At 38.9% G+C, this 17543-nt stretch overlaps 1 protein-coding gene across 1 annotated transcript; it reads left to right on the forward strand.

Annotated features, from left to right (window-relative positions):
- Window positions 1-2713: 2713 nt before the first annotated feature.
- On the forward strand, window positions 2714-17506 carry LOC124064269 (14-3-3 protein zeta-like). The gene is made up of 6 exons (XM_046398566.1): window positions 2714-2871; window positions 6980-7291; window positions 11041-11164; window positions 15554-15717; window positions 15931-16026; window positions 16383-17506. Exons 2-6 carry the CDS (start codon window positions 6989-6991, stop codon window positions 16437-16439), a joined length of 744 nt encoding a protein of 247 aa, XP_046254522.1. The 5' UTR covers window positions 2714-2871; window positions 6980-6988; the 3' UTR covers window positions 16440-17506.
- Window positions 17507-17543: the final 37 nt, after the last annotated feature.

Here is a 17543-nt window from a genome sequence, read left to right on the forward strand (position 1 = left end):
ATGATTTGTTGGTGTAATGCTAATTCAAGTGTCACCTGTTTGAAAGTAAGTACTGTGTTCTGTAATTATTGTTAAACCATTTGAGCAAACACTCATATGCAGCCTCTCCAAATGAGTTTTATTAACCTGTCAGTTTGTACCCTGTTGAGAGAACAAGAGCCCTCTTTGCAGTTGCCCATCCACACACTTTATGATCAAAGCAGTTCTATATTTCACAGTGAGAAATGTTGCATGAAGGTAATAATTAATCACTATGTCAGTAGGAAACTTTTAAGAACTGACAAATGCTAATAATGTTGGGTCACTAGGACATACTCGTGATAATGCCCTCATTGGTTGCTTTGGATGACCTGTGTTGCCAGAGACTTCATATATCATTCATATGTACTGTAAATGCTGGCATATACAAATTAAGGACAAAAACTGGGCTAATATGTACAGCATTACAGTAGTTTAATTACACTTAATACATGTACACTGACTGGTACGTCAGTGTATCTAACAGGTGTAGACACTTGTGTAGAATGCCTGTGCTTACCTAAATGATGATTTTACTGGATCCAAAAGTACTTTACCTACAGTACTTTCATTGCCTGTTCATTTGTTAAAGATGTATCCACAGGCAATTGTAAATCCTGAATGCACAACGCTGTTGCAAATGCATGTACTAAAATAACAATGTTGTACCGTATTAACAAGACGGAATAATACCTCCTATAGCACATTCCTAAGTCTGATTATCATCTTTGTAAAGTGGTGAAGATCAAGACAATAGAAAATGTTCAAAGTTACGAAAGAGAGTAATGGATGAAAAGCAAATGTCTGTTTTTAATGTTATTTCATGGTTGGTTTGGGTTTTTTTGTCTGTCTTTTGTACCAGAGAGTGATCTCATGGGGCATCTTTCCATTAAAGGAATACCCTGTGGATTTAGTACTGCACTTTAATTTGGAGGAATTACAAATGGCAGACTAGGGGGGAAAAAAAGTCAAAATTTAAGCAGCAGAGGCTGAAATAACCTAAATTTTAGTCCCTAGCATAGGTCACCAGATCCTGCGTTGGTCATTGCAAGCTCCCTGCCTGGTAAACACTTCTTTCATCTCACTCCTCACCTCACACTTCATAACATAAAGGGATACGGCTATAAATGAATAGTCTCCAGGCCAGACTACAGACCAGGCTGAAATCACCCTGATGCTCCTTTAAATGTTTAAATAAATACCAAATAAACAATCACACAGACACACAAATACATTATTGAATATTGCAATTGTCTAAGAGATATGAACAAAATGATTATGTAAAATTTACTGGATGATTACGAAGCTGAAGCTGACGGGAATTTTGAAACACCAGCAGCATTTATGTCCCCAAACGTGGAGACTTGAATCTTTCTAGTCATCAAAGTTCTCTGTTAGAGTACAACAGGACTGAACATACATCAGCATGATAAAAACTACCTAAAATGACAGAAACCATCATGACATACTATGAGTTTTTAGTTTGGCCCACACCAGAGTAGAGCTGTATGGTCTATACTACAGCCAACCATTAGGAGGTGATGTATGTGTACAAAGCTTTCTTCCAACAGGGCTATGAAGGTTCTAAAAACACCTTTAGCCATGGGGTAAGTGCAGTCTGAAAACTGTGTGTGTGTGTGTGTGTGTGTGTGTGTATTTGGTTGGGGTAATGTATCACTCTTGCTGTGGGGACATCTGTTTACATAATCACACTGTGGAGATTCAGATTGGGATAGTTACGGTAAGATGAAGTCTCCAGGAAATGAATACAAGTCAGTGCAGTGTGCGCATGTGTTCTCAGGAAGTGGTTGATAGACCTACTGAAACCCACCTAACCGGTTATTTGTCTTTCAGTTACCACTCAGCTTTTTTCCTTTACTTATAATCCCTCTGGTTTGGTAATACACCCTTCCTGAACCACACTTTTTTTTTAGTACTGGTGCCTATGCACCTCTACACAACACTATCTGATCTGCTGTAAAATAGGTTACAAGCTTGAAATCTTGGCCATGGGGGAAAACATGTGACAAAGCAAAAATAGCTTCACTTTCTCCCCTTGGAAAGCAACCAGAATGCAGAAATAGTAGTTTCTATTAGGCAAGATATACTGTAGCACTGTGTCCTGTGTTCTAGTTTGTGATGTCCTCAGCATCTTCAGCAAATACTCCTAAATGCTGTTCCAGCCACAATTTCACAACTGAGTGGAAAATAACAATACCCCTGGTAGATCTGGTCTCTAAATAAAATAAAATGTGATACCCCATCACCAGTTAGCTCCATACAGCCACGATCTGTTCGATCTATTCAAAGGTTAAGAATTATTTTCAGTGTTAGCCTTTATATAGTCGGCTATGTGCCATCTCCACCTTTGTTATAATAACCTGCACATTTGTAAGACACATGACAGTGTCTGAACCTGTATGATAACTATAAATGTTACTGTGATGTTTCAAGGTGAGGGTTTTCTTGATTTGCATAGAATTTATTCAAAGGTGCTGGTAGTGCACTCAAGGTTGTGAATTGATAAGGGAGTGCGACAAAGATCATAGTTGTGATGTAATTCTCTGTAAAACATCAAAATGTGTTTATACCGACCGCATCATTTTCAGTAATTTGTCACCATTTGCTTCTTAAACACTAGGGAAGGAACTTATAACGACGGAAAACTACTACTCCCATAATGCATCATGCCCGGTTGCCTTGGTAACGTTTGACGTCAGTCGCCCCTTCTCCGGCTGCGCTTTGGGCTGGTTTGATTGGAAGGAAACCCCGTGGACTACTTTCAGACTGACTGGCCGAGAGTATCAGCTGTAGCTTGGTACACCGACATCTCTGCTATCTGGTAGTGCTCAGGTATGAAAGGACTTGCAGATTTTAAAGCTCCACCATTTCGTTTGCATAATTTAATATTAGGTATTTAAGCTTATCGTAAAATATAGCTGTAGTGGAAGTGCACTGTCTGTCTATGGCTCTGCATTTGACAGCGACAATCGTCAGACCAAAGAACAATGGTTAGCTTAGCTACAGTTTGGGATATGTCTAATGGCTGGTTTCAATAAGTAACATCAGATGGACAGACGAGGAAGGCGTGTCAGGTCGAAGGTTGAAGCTCTGATATTTTGTTGCATAGTCTACAAACGTTGAACCTGATGAATCAAGTCATTTGTCAGGTTATGGTGATTGGTTAAGTGTTCTTGCCACTTCTTAAAAACGTCGCTTGTAAATATGATTTATTCTTGAAGTATTATCTCAAGCTCGGACTCAGCGTTTGTACCATTGTACAATTTTTGCTTAACGTTACAGTTTGCTCAAGGTAAAGAAACGTCCCTTGTAACATTATGGTACTGTCGTACATCAGGTATATTTACTGTTTATACGTTTGGATGTGCGATCTTAAGACTACAGAACGAGGCAGTGTAATTCTTATAACATATGCCCCAGGCGGACAACCAAACTCTAAGTTAACTTTAGACACCAAGCTCATAACGTTTTGGTTCAAAATTAAGGCAAACGTTTGAAGGTGTGGGCACATTACGAGTGTCAGAATAGCTATCGAAGTAACTATAGCTCAACGATGCCTAGCCTGTAACGCTTCTGTTTCAGGAAATAGTCGGAGCCTTACTGGAAGCGGGTCACGAGGCCCGAACGGTAACGGCCACATAATGGTATATGGAAATGTTACCGGCTGCTTTTTATTCTCCGAATGGTGTTTATCCCCAGAACGGTGTACGCATTTTTAACGGTGCTTTTGGGTTTAAGTTGACTTAAACGTATCACAGTAAGTCGCTTTCTTACTTGAGTTTCCGCTTGCTGGGCGAGTCACAGGTACAGGGATGGGTGTGGTGTGTGTAGGGGGGGTTGCATCTGCATTTGCTGTGGAGACTTTCCAGCAAGAGGCCTACGAGAACAAGTTCTTGCATTTGTACTGTGACTGCACTCTTTCGAAGTATTGTCTCATACATTAATGTACGTGATTACCGATTAAATGCGTACACACTGCGGTTTATCTATGGGTCATATTATTATTATCTCTTACTTTTGAATCCTTTTTTAGTCTGTTTCCAAGGATTCAGCTAAACTAAAATTGTAAAATAATTTAGAAGTTAGTTTTTTTCCCCGGGTGCTGCTTTTCATTTTAATTTTTTTTTAAATACAGATTTGTTCCTTTATATCACAGCATGTGTTAAATTCTTTGTGCTTAAAGATTGTGTAATCTGCGATTATGTGATAATTTCAGATGGTTATCTTGATTGTGTGTCCCTGTTCATTCACTGTATTTGGTTGCCAGACTCTGTACAGGGCTTGAACTGTGTTAGAATTTGCTTTCTTTTTTGTATGTCAGGACAGATTTTGAGCATGGCACACTTGTGTGTTACACACACACACCATGCACTCTGAAATGGAAAAAAAGTGATTGATCCTGTGGAAGCCTGCTGGCTGTTGTGGATGGGTCAAACAGATGTAGGCTATTGATTTAGTGATGAGAATTTGTGTGTGTCAAGTTTACACATTGACTGCCTTTACATTGTATCTGCTGGTATCTTACAAACCCATGACATTCAATACTGCCTAGAAAGTTGCAGCACTAATACAATGCTGTAGTAAAGATAGCAGTACAACCACTTTTCAAAACTTGCATATTTTTTTTTCACATCACCACTCTTACAGGCATATTTTTTTATTTTAATGTAACTACTGTTTTACTGTGTGCTTCTTATTTTCAAATAGAAATATGGTCTTTACCCTGTCAGTACACTTTCACTCTTGTGCTCACCTGTGTTTAGTTGCTAATCCTTGCTAAGTTTCCCTGTCCCTTTCTTTCACTCCCATAGCCTTTTGCTGCCATGACACAGCATTTATATAATTTAGTTTACAGTGGTTGCTTCTATGGACTGAGTGAATTCAGTTGAGAGCTGGTATGATGATTTTTCATTTCCTCATAGTTTAAACACATTAATTGGGACCCAGGCACTGTTGAGTGTGAGGACCTTGTTGAAACTGAAGGAATTATTGTTTTTACTTGTGAAATTCAGTTTGGCTAAACATGTAAGAAAACTCATTGGATTTCACACAAGTCAGAAATGTTAAATTTTTAGAAACTTTTTTTTTCTTCTTTTCCCCTCCAGTCTTGCACATGGGTATTGCAAATTGACCCAGTGGCGCCCCTTGTCAACTTAGTACGCCTCATGGTGTGTTTCACCCAATATTTATGAAGCACACGTAATGTCCCAAGACCCAACAGGAAGTCAATCACTTTGAATTTTCTGTGCAGTTTTTGCCATTTCTGGGCCTTATACTTCCATCAACTCAAAGAGAGGTTATCGGTTCAGCTTCATATTTGAACAGTGCAAACTTATGACCTTTACGATGAACCGTGAATCATGCAAAGCTTTTTTTTGTTGAACAGTGTCTTTTGCCATGAAACAGGAAGTTGTTGTAACTTAAATGAAGGTTGTCCAAACTGTCCCAAACTTGACACTTGAAGAGTCCTGGCCTGAAGACATCAGCACACTAATATTATAGTTGTTGTGCCATCTACTGGCAAGAGGAAACATGTTTTGTACCCCCAGGGAGTTGACCACATGAACTTCATATGTGGTCATAAAAGCCTCAAGATGATGATGGTTTGTTGTGTAGACTGAGGGTTCATTGTACAGCTCTTCCATGTCAATATGGCAAGTTTTGATGTTTCACATGAGATGGGAGGCCATTGTTGAGGGGCAGGGGTGCATGAAAACTCCTGAAACTTGACACACGTGTCCAAAAACTAATATCTGCAGCTGGAGTCCCAGACCTTTAGACCTGTCTGTAGACTTGTGTGCAAGCAGATGATCAACTGACCAGAGGAGGTAACTCCTCTGTTGGGAATGTTCTGTTTATTTTCTTTTTTGAGAGATCCTTATATAGATTTGTTTTGGTAGGTTTAGTCAGGACATATTTGAGAAATTTCAGTTGAATTTCTAACCGTTGTTGTTTATTTCTGAATCTCAGATGGCTGCTTCTTGCTATTAATAATGATGATAAATTGCCAGCACAGCAAATATCATTGTTTTGCCATGAAACAGAATGTTGATGATGCCCCAGATTTCATATGTTTAATAAGATTTTTCACCTGAGGACATGCACAGGTATTTGATTTATGTGAATTTTTTTTATTGTGTAATCTATGCTTTAAAAGCAAGAGAATAATATGAATAATGGAAGTTTTTTTAATGCCACATAGTGGACACACACTGTAAATGGCATTTAATTAAGTGCTAACATTGCAGAATTGCAACAAGTTGCATTACTGCATTAAACAGACGACTGAACTTAATATAGCACCAAATCTTGTTTGTGCTCCCTATCAGTAGTTCGCAGGCATGTAGTACCGGTACTTTCATCCTAACCCAAAATCATGGTTTCCCCGTTCAGAATATCTGAGGAAATTGAAACTTTCTTGCTTGCAGTGCTAGCTGGAACGCATGCAGTAACGTTCCCATCCAAAACTCTGTAGTAAAGCATTGCAAAAATGCACAAAATGCTGAGAAACCTGTTCAGAGTTCATGTTTTATGTAAGCTCTTTGCTGATTCTGACTCTGAAGGAGAAAATCTTCCTTGAGAGGAAAACGATCAAATGTCTAGTGACATAGAATATGACGATGTACTTGTGCATCGTAGCCATACGTTCGTGTGGTCACTATGCGTCCCGTAATTACTCTATTCAGAGCTGCGCTGACCAGTTGTTGTCTGGTAATGAGGCTGCGACTGTCATTCTACTCAACATGGGTGCAAGGGTTTGTTTAGTGCTTCTTGCAGCTTTAATTTCTTGAAATTATTTTTTTTTCCTGCTTTAGTTCTACGAATTTAGTAATGGGCAGTTCTGTTGATAAGATACCAGTGAAAATGGAAAGTATGTCCTCTTTGTCACTGTAATTGACCTCCAGTTGTCCTCTGTTTGTCTGTGTTTTCTTTTGTCCAGTGAGCAGTCATGACCGAGGGAAACCAGAAAGAACTGGTGCAAAAGGCCAAGCTGGCCGAGCAGGCTGAGCGCTATGATGACATGGCTGATGCAATGAAGGCTGTGACGAAGGAAAAGAAAGTGCTGTCGAACGAGGAGCGTAACCTGCTGTCAGTGGCCTACAAGAATGTGGTGGGTGCCCGCCGCTCCTCATGGCGTGTGGTGTCCAGCATTGAGCAGAAGGCTGATGCTGGCGGCAAGAAGCAGGAGTTGGTCAAAGATTACCGGCTGAAGATTGAGGGAGAGCTGGAAAAAATCTGTGGGGAAGTGCTGGTGAGATAACATTTCTTAAAAGAGACATTTTTTGTTTTTTTAACTTTTGTCTTTGTTTTTTTAAGCATGTGCAACAGGCAATCACCTGCTTTTGCAGGCTTACACGTTTAAAAAAAATTGTATAATTACTAATTTTATTGTCCTTCAGACATGAATTGACATCAACTTTAATTAAGAAGATTCATGTCCAAAAGTTACTTGCTTTTCACCATATCAACACTCATAGTCCACTCTGTATACTACATGGTAAAAGGTGGACATATGTTAACTATTAAATTGATCTGATGTGCTAATTGCATTAACGTTTTATTGTAAGCATAAACCGTTAGTTCAGCACTAGACATTGGTTAAAAGACGTGTGTCAGAATTGTTTCGTGACGGTTGTATTGACGCAGGGATGAAGGAATATGTGATGAGGCAAAAGCAAGGCCTCTTGACAAAATTAATAGAAAAGTTACCTCAAGAAAATAATTTCAGCTAGTCATCTTCTTTTGACATTCAGATTATGTGAAGAAATGCTTGATGACTGAGGAGTGAATCTAACTTGGACAGCTTATGTTGATGGGTGTGTCATTTCTATCAGCAAGATGGAGTGGACCTTGGAAAGAAGTGCCACGCCTTGACTGCTTCATTTCTATTTCTGGCTGTCTCTCAGCAATCCACCTAAAGTGTTCTGGCTGATCTGTCATTGGTCATACAGCTTTAGCTTATCGTGGCATTGTTCCTCACATATGCCCCTGCATTGAAGAAGTGTTATAAGTTGAGTGAGAGCAGGCAAAATCAGGACTTGAAGTGTGTAAAACGCATATATTAATTTATCAGCTATATTCTATGAGTTAGACACATTTGTGAGCAGTACGTGAAGTGGTAGTGTGTTAAGCCTGTTAAGCAGATACAATGAAATTGCATTAGCATCCTTGTTTAATCAGCAGTCCAGGCTGCCATCAAGTTATAAATGGATAACCCTGAACTTGGAAAGTAAGAATACACACAATGTAGGAAATTGTGTTAAAATTATTTGTTGTGTACATCGGTATTATCTAATGCAATCTAATGCAATCCGATACAACTTCAGATTCATAGTACTGAATCAGAACTCCCAGTATTTGATCATGTGCCACATTTTTCAGGTTGTAGCTACAAGTTGTGGACATTTAATTATACCAACATAGTTATTCTAAATTTACATTTTTAGTAGCTACCACTAAAAACTGTAGTTTTTTATTTATTTGTTTGTTTTTTCAGCCAGAAAAAGGTGATAACAGATGTAAACTGAATGTTAAAATTGTTGTTATAGCTTCAGTAACTTGCCAAACCTTATTAGATTCAGTAAGGCTTTGAAATAAAAGATCTCCTATATGCTGTAGGACGGACAGTATTATACAGATTAGCTTAGCTTTAAGTTATGTTTCTGAGTCTTTGTCATGACAGGATGTGTCCTAAATCAACTAGTGCAACCTAACTTTGCAGACCTTGTAGCAATCACCACTTATGATGTGTATGGTATTGGAGAGCAATGTAGTTATTTCTGCATACAGTTTTGATACATGTTGTGAAGTGATCAGAAGCTACTGAAAAAATATATATGATCCATGCTTTTGGACTGTTAAGATTTCTTTTCACAGAGGGATACAAATGACAAAAGTCACGCTTACTTATTTCACATGTTCATGTCCTTAGAGCTTAAATAGTCTCCCATCCTTTCATCAGATGTCCAGAAACTTTTTCCTGTTAAGAGGAGATTGTCTCATCAGGGTTTTCACACAGAAGAGACAATCCATAGTGTAGTCATCTACTGTTTCTGCTACCTTAGTCGCCACTGAATGAGATCATTTTTTTTTCTTTTTTTTTTAATAAATCGGGGCAAAAGGGGATAGGCCTGTAATGATTTCAAGTCCTCATGTAAGAATCCCAGCCCCAGCATTCAATTTCTCTGAGCGCAACGCCTTCAAACAATGCTTTTTGTTACTGGTTGTATCCTAACAAGCTTTATATTGTCCTATGCTCCTATGTAAACTACAGTAGCCATCTGTACGCCCACTGCTACTCTGTGCATTATCTGCCTGATGACTCACCAAGTCCTAATCCTATAATGACAACAGCTGAGCCACCAGCGTTCTGCCTCGCTGACCTCCACTTTGGCTGAACAACCATATGGGGACCTAAATAGAGAGGGATGACAGTAAGGAGGGCAGAGAAGGAGGGGTGTAAGACTAAGAATAAGTCTGAGGTGTACTCAAAGCAAGCTAGTTGGTATGAGTTGTCCACCTCATTTAAAGACATTTTTATTCCTGTTCTGAATGGCCACACTTGGAAGCTTGATGGAAAAAGTTGGCTGCCATAGAGGGACAAATACTATGAATCAAATGGGAATAACAGTGCATACCTTTGGACAGTCTCACCCTTATTGTGTTAATGTTATTTTACTTAGTTGTACATTTGAAAAGTGATGGAAGTAGTTGGGTGAGGAGCAAAAAAGTGGCTACTTACTTACCTTAGCAAACCTGGTGGGTATGTTTGTAAAATAACAGATTTTCCAGGGTTGTCACTTTGGTGTCTGTGGTAACTTTGGTTGAAGTGAAAGTTGTGTGTGTACATTTAATATTATGTGTTGTTTTCCCCATGTTGAAGTTGTTGTAGTCATGGTGCAAAGTTTAGTTATATAACAACCCTGTCAAAACAAAAGTCAGTATCCACTGTAATGCTTCTCTTCTGGTCAGTTAATTTAAGTGTTTTATTGGAAATAGAACTTACTGTGTAATCCAATGCGCATAGTGTTGCTGCCCTATTCTGCTTGTCTATACCAGAGGGCGGGCACACACACAAACACAAACACACACACACACACTCCTGATGCTCACTCTGATCGACATTATCTAGATTTTCAGGATGTGCTACAGTAACAATATGATGGGTCGTTTTATTCTGAACATCGCCAGCCATGGTTGTAGTTTGGTTTTAGCTATTTCCCTAGTTCTACTGTAAGATTCCCAGAAGGCTTCTCTTAGACTTTGCATTAGTCTAAGAGCATTCAGCAAATGCAGGCTCTTATATAAGCCTAATTTACTGGTGTAAAGGATAAATACACAATGCAACGAACAGGATCTTACAGAACCTGCAAAGGTTTATGCCCCTGAATTCATTTAGAGCACTGCTCTGTGACTGAGTGGCCTACTTTGTTAGCAAAAGCTCATCAGGAGTTCAGCACCCTGGCTCTCCACTCTTTCTAGTTCCCCAGCGTGTTTCCCTCCATACACGATCCTCACTTCTCACTCTTCTGCCCAGCCTTTCCTTTGCACCCATGCTTTCATGTTGCCCACTATCCACACAGACCACCCCTCTACCCCTTTAGTGGCTTCTGAAGCATCTGTAATATAACTCGTGCAAAGCCCAAGGCTCAAGCCCTGGGGCTATTGGAGGTAGTCAACTTGTCTCTTGCCTCATTTAGGTCTGTGAAATGATGCTTTAAAATGTTGGCTTATGATGTTTATTTCAATGGGTTGAAATTATGACCAGTGCTTTTGTGGAATCAGTGAACAAGTGAGTTAGAGGCAATGATTCCTGTAGTAATAAGTGTAAGAATGGTCTTATTCATCAATGAATTGTGCACATAGTTAAAGGATACAAAGCAACTTGCTGATTTTTCCAGTTTCAGTGACCTATATACATAGTAGCTGACAGATTCTAATAATATAGAAAGTCTGCTCTTCTTAGGTTGCTATGTCTCTTTTGTTTGTTTTCTGCCACAGAATCTCTTGGATGAGTTTCTCATTCCCGAAACCCAAGAACCAGAGAGCAAAGTGTTCTATTTGAAAATGAAAGGAGATTACTACCGCTACTTGGCTGAGGTGTCTTCAGGAGAGAAGAAGAAATGTAAGTTCAATGTTAACTCTGTTTTTATACCATTCATATGTGAGGGTAGGTTGTTTCAGTTTTATTATTTATGCTTAAGTATGCTTGGTTGAGATAAAATAAGATAGAACTTAATTAATCCTGAAGGAAATTCTTGTGCCAAAGGTTGCATAAAAGAGCATATTACAGTACACTATCTACAGGTTACAAGACAAATTAAAATGCAGAATAAATTACTAAAACACCAGTGCATTTCCTGGGTTGAGTCTACATACTAATCCTAGTTAGTTCAGAAAATAATAGTAAAAATAATAAAATGGTGGAAATACAAAATCCTTGGTGTAAGGTAAAACGTGTATGTGGGGTAAGATGCAAATGAACTCATCTCCTTTCTCCACATAGGACAATAACAATTTATCCTGCACTACAGTTAACAATTTAAGATTGTATCCGTACCTTATCCGTTGCCATTCTGCACCTTTTCTGCCGTTATCTGTATCTCATGTATACTCTGTTATTGTTTATAGTACTGTTATTTTTTTTTTTATATTACTCTGTTATTTTTATTTTTTGTGTGTTTACTTGCTACTTTTGCATACTTCTTTGCATTGCAACCTTGGCACAACAATTTCCTGCAGGATCATTAAAGTTCTTATCTTAAAACAGTGTATAATCTAGTAAATCAGAACTTGTGCCTAAAGTAAATAGCAGCATTTAAACAAAATAACAAAGGGAACATGACAAGTAGTATTGCTCATGATATTGTGAATTGACATTGCACATGATATTGGGAAATCATATTGTATATACCATAAATTCCGGACTATAAGCCGCTGCTTTTTTCCCACACTTTGAACACTGTGGCCTATACTAAGGTGCGGCTAATGCATGTTTTTTTTCATGCCGCCAAAAACATTTTGCCTCGAAACAGTAGACCAGTAAAATTGATGAATAGTTCACAGAGGTCCAATGAAATTGTGCGAAAAATCAAGCGCACACCTCTCAGTTACATTATTTGAAATCAGTCATTTGTACTCATCCTCATCAACATGGAAAACACTCGAATAAAAGCATATGATGCAGCTTTTTAAGTTAAAGGCGATCAATCTGGCGGTTCAAGAAGGAAATCAAGCTGCTGCATGTAATCTTGGCATAAACGAATCGATGGTGAGACGGTGGAGACGCCAGTGTGAAGAACTGAGTCAATGCAAAAAGATGACAAAAGCTTTCAGAGGTAATCATAGCAGATGGCCTGAACTTGAAAACTTTGTTGAAGACTGGGTTAACACTCAGAGAGCAGGCAGCTGCGGTGTTTCCACCGTGCAGATCAGACTGAAGGCTAAAGCAATTGCCACCAAAATGAAAATCAAAGATTTTAGAGGTGGGCCATCGTGGTGTTTTAGATTTATGAGATGAACAGGCCTGTCCGTCAGGGCACGCACAACTTTGTGTCAGCAGCTCCCTCCCGACTACGAGGAAAAACTTGCTAACTTCCGCACATTCACTCAAACAAAGATAGCGGAGAATTCCATCGGGCCAGATGATATCGTAAATATGACTCGGACTGTTAATAAAAAAGGTGACTCATCCATCACACTGAAAACAAGTGGCCATGAGAGAACGCATTTTACTTGTGTTCTGAGCTGCACAGCATCCTGACTGAAGCTTCCACCGATGGTGATTTTTAAGCGGCTGACAATGCCAAAGGAAAAATTCCGGTGAAGGTCAATAAGAAAGGTTGGATGATGGAGAGCCTAATGAAGGATTGGCTCAGAGAGTGCTACACCAAGCGACCAGGGGGATTTTTTCACAGAAAAAAAGCGTTGCTCATTATGGACAGTATGAGGGCCCATATAACAGATTCAGTGAAAGCTGCCATCAAGAGTACAAACTCAATTCCAGCTGTGATACCTGGGGGCACCACTAAGTATTTGCAGGCACTGGACATCAGCGTGAACCGGGCATTTAAAGTGGCACTCCGCCTTGAGTTGGGAGGCTTGGATGATGAGCGGCGAGAAATCTTTCACCAAAACAGGCCGCATGCGAAGAGCATCTTTAACTCTAACTAACTTTAACTAAGTCTGCCAGTGGGTGACGAGATCCTGAGGCTGTTCAATTCGGACACTGAAGAAGAGAACTTTGATGGTTTTAGTGCACAGGAGGAAGATGAAGAAGGCGATTAATGACTTTTCCTGATAGGCTGCAGTATATATACGGTATATATTTTTACCGGTTTTTAGGAGATATTGGAATGTTGTTCGTGCACTGTTGAGTAAAAAAACATAAGCAACATAATTTGTGTGTTACCGATACATATGTATATTTAAAGGTAGCCATGTTCCAGGCACTATTCCAAAAAAAAAGCATTTGCAATATGTATTTTGTTTATGTTACCATACGGATTAAATTAAAAATTAAAAATCCTCACGTATAATATCTTTCTGTGTAAATATCTCATATTATAACGTGAGACACCTGCAGCTTAAAATCCAGTGCAGCCTGTACAAGTACAAAATTGATTTTCTTTCGTAAAGTAGAGCATGCAGCTTTTAATCAGGTGCGCTCTGTAGTCTGGAATTTACAGTAATGGTACGAATTGAGGGGGGACAAGGCGGTGCAGTGGTTAGCACTGTCGTCTCACAGGAAGAGGGTTCTGATTCAAGTTGTCTGACTTTGTGTGTCAGCCCTGTGATTGCCTGGGGACCAGTCCAGGATGTACCCTGACTCTCGTCGGTAGTAAGCTGAGATGGGCTTACTCTGATAGATAAGCACTTTAGAAAATGGACGAGAGAATTGAGAATTGATACTGATACTATATAGTAGAACAGTGATAGTGCGAAAATGTCCACAGTCCAGTTTCACATCTCCTCCCTACTGAACTGCTACCAGTGGCCATCCCCATTCAGTGTGTGTATTTGTGGCTCAGCCCTGCCCTCAGTCAAACAGACACACAGACCTGCAACTCTTTATACGTCAGTGAAACAGAGAGCAGAACAGAGGAGAGAGACGGCAGTATAAGCTGAACAACCTCAGAAGCTGTGAGCTGTTATTGCCTTGGGGCTGCATGTCTTATCCATGTGTACCCCATCCTCCACCATACTAAAATGTAAGGTAGTTGTCTTCCCTGGATATTATTCTTAATATTATTATTATTATGTTATATCATTTAAAAATCGTGTTATTAAAAGCCAAATGACATCTGATTGTTATCATGACGATCATTTCCTGGGGAGCAGACATGTGAATAGAATCTGTGTTAAACCTTTGACATACAAACTTTAATTAGGTCTCGTTGTTGATTGCAATCAACAGCCAATCAGAAATGTCATACAGGAAGTATTCTTTTTAATTGCTGCAATGGAAAACAAGAGCAGCCTATCAAGGAAAAAGTCTAGGGCTGCTGTTTAAAAAAAATATATAAATTAAAAAGCAGAAGGATATATAGACTATCCAATATTATGCACCAGATCGTTTTAAATTGTTCATGGTACAGATTTTTAGGAAATGAAACTTTGAACTGGTTATTTTATGTATCTTTGTATTTATAATGCATATATAGGCCTTTACTGTCAGACAATATAGTAAACATTAAAAAAAACAAACAAAATACAGGAATCGTGGGCCTGTTACATCAAGACCTACTTATTGTAGTTTCTGTAAAACAATACCCTAAATCACATTGGTCAGCTGTGGGAAATGAGCGCTGAGTCGATGGTGTAATTTGTCAGGTTTTAGACTTTTGAAGACCACATTCTTTTACATGTACTTGCAAGTTTAAGCTTGTCTAGAATTTTTGGTTTAAACCCACTTTCAACAAATGCTTCACTTTCAGAAATATTGCTTCTTGTGCAAACACACACACACACAAATGCAGCACTTTATACATCCATGAGCAGGGGAGTGAGACAAAGATGCTGATGTAAGATATAACTTTATTATAGATGGATAGATCTGGATATATTCTTACTGGCTTTGTAAATGCAACACTGTTCCTGCCAAAGCACATATTGTGACTTTGGGTTAGGAATGCCTTTCCTCTTGGTCTCAGCTTTCCCTGAAGATCTTGATACAATGCCAGAAGAAGACAAAAAGAACTTGTGACATAGTGGAAGATTGTCTGTTGTATGAGGTTGTTTTCCATTCGATTATCCTCAAAGCAACAGTGTGTTATATTTCCAAAACAAGTAACATTACTGAAACAACAGTCTAAATCGCTATTTATTTATTCTTATTTATTTATTTTACCCACGGAATACATATCAACATTTCCATAAATCATTTATTGCAGGGCTGTTGGATGAAATTTGCATTAGTTCTAGCTAGGTGTGTGTAATAAACTGGCAGGTGTTTCCTATCTAGCTTTTTCTACATTGTCTCTAAATCTCTTCACCTTTTTGTTTCCTCTCTCAGCCATCACTGACGACTCAAAGGAAGCTTACCATAATGCCTTTGATATCAGCAAAAGCACGATGCAGCCCACACACCCAATCCGCCTTGGTCTTGCCCTGAATTTCTCTGTTTTCTTCTATGAGATCCTCAACGAGCCTGACCAAGCCTGCCGGCTGGCCAAATCCGTATGTGTACAACATCACATAACTCTCATTTCATACTGATGAGGATATTAAACTGCAAACTTATTCATATCACATTATTTTTGTAAGGACTTGTCACACTAAATGTTATTAAACACTCACAGTGACAGCAATAAAACCTGTGTGCAGATGAATTGAAACAGAACAAATCGTCATTCTTCCGGCAGTTAAAAAAATGTGTTTTGAATCCCGTAGGCTTTTGATGATGCCATTGCAGAGCTCGACACACTGAGTGAAGAGTCGTACAAAGACAGTACACTAATCATGCAGCTACTGAGAGACAACTTGACAGTAAGTTTTTCTAAGTTTCCATTTCTTAAGCAATGTACCGGTTCAGATGATCTGAGTGGATGTTGTGCGCAAAAGAATAATGTGGTTTATTGAAACGCGGACTGAAACTAATTATTTGTCTCCTCGATGTGTATGCTGAATAATATATGGTGATATTTCTATTTGTATTATCAGTCAATAACCCCTTACTATGATACAAGAGTAAGGAAAACAAAGTATTTTTCTGGTCACAAAATGTCTTTAATTATGTTTATCATTATTATTTTATTATTTATTTATTATGTTTTGCTTTGATCCTTTTGCTCTCCCCCCTCTCGCTGCTTCTTTCGACTGCTAATGTTTTTGTCTTTTCTCAGCTGTGGACCTCTGATAACCAGGCTGAGGGAGAGGATACAGAGGAGCCTAAAGATTGAGCCAGACCCCCATAGCCATCCTTGTCTATCTGCCATTGTCCCGGCTCATCTTCATCATGATTATCTACAATGACACCACCTCATTATCATCATTCTCGTCCATCTCTCTCCATCGTTTTTCTAAGTTCTCTCAACACTCATCTCACTCCTATCGGTTTACTATTTTTTTTCTTTTGTAGTAACTGGGGGGAAAGGGATGGGGAGGGTAAGTTTTAAATTGTGTGGTGGGGAGGGGGGGTCCACATGGAAGCGTAAAGTTTGTGTGGGGTGGTTGTTTGTCTGTTGACTTTTTTTTTGTGTGGGAACAGCAGGGGTGTTGTATTATGGTGGTGGGTAAAAGGACCAGTTTTCAACTCATGAAACATGCAGCAGATTGAATTATTAAGAGTCAGAAAACTGTTATACTTTATGTGTATCATTTTCATATTTAAGGTCCTGTTCTTGATTAACAGCATGTTTCGATGATGCGTCTGTGGGTTCACAAAATCAGGAGTTGGCTCCTCACACCTTGGGAGAGTCTGCATTTGGCAAGATGAATGATAGCAGAGGTAAAGACAGTGAAGGTGTAATGGAGACAGAAAGCAAGATTTTGTTGGAACACATTGGTTACATTCCATTGACTGTCAGTTGCTAAATTTTCTATTATTTAGTTTTGTTTTCTTTTTTTGGGTGATCTGCTTTTGTATTTCTATGTATCAATTACGAGGTATAGAAAATTTTGAAGAACAAAAGAGCACGCAAGCTTGTTATTGTTGATGTTTTTATGAACTCAGCAGTAAAAAACAATCCCTTGTGCTTATCTAGTTACTGCTTTTTCAACATTTTTATTTGTTTTGTCTTCTCCTTTATTCTTTCAATCCTTGCCTGAACTGCATGTTGGTAAGAAGTAGTTTGTGGAGGTGTAAGGAAGATTGTTGTCGGGCGGGCTAGCTTTGTTCATGTCTTTTGAATTTTCATACAGAACATGTAAGCATAACTGTTGTTTGGGGGGAAATGAGTAATTTCATCTAAGTGGAATAAAAAAAGCAGCATGTCTTGCTGTATTTGGATGTTAAATCCAGCAACCATTACGACTCAGCTGCTCTTTATTTCTGTGACTCACTG

The sequence above is a fragment of the Scatophagus argus genome, chromosome 9 (assembly GCF_020382885.2).
Source record: "Scatophagus argus isolate fScaArg1 chromosome 9, fScaArg1.pri, whole genome shotgun sequence".
NCBI lineage: Eukaryota > Metazoa > Chordata > Actinopteri > Scatophagidae > Scatophagus > Scatophagus argus.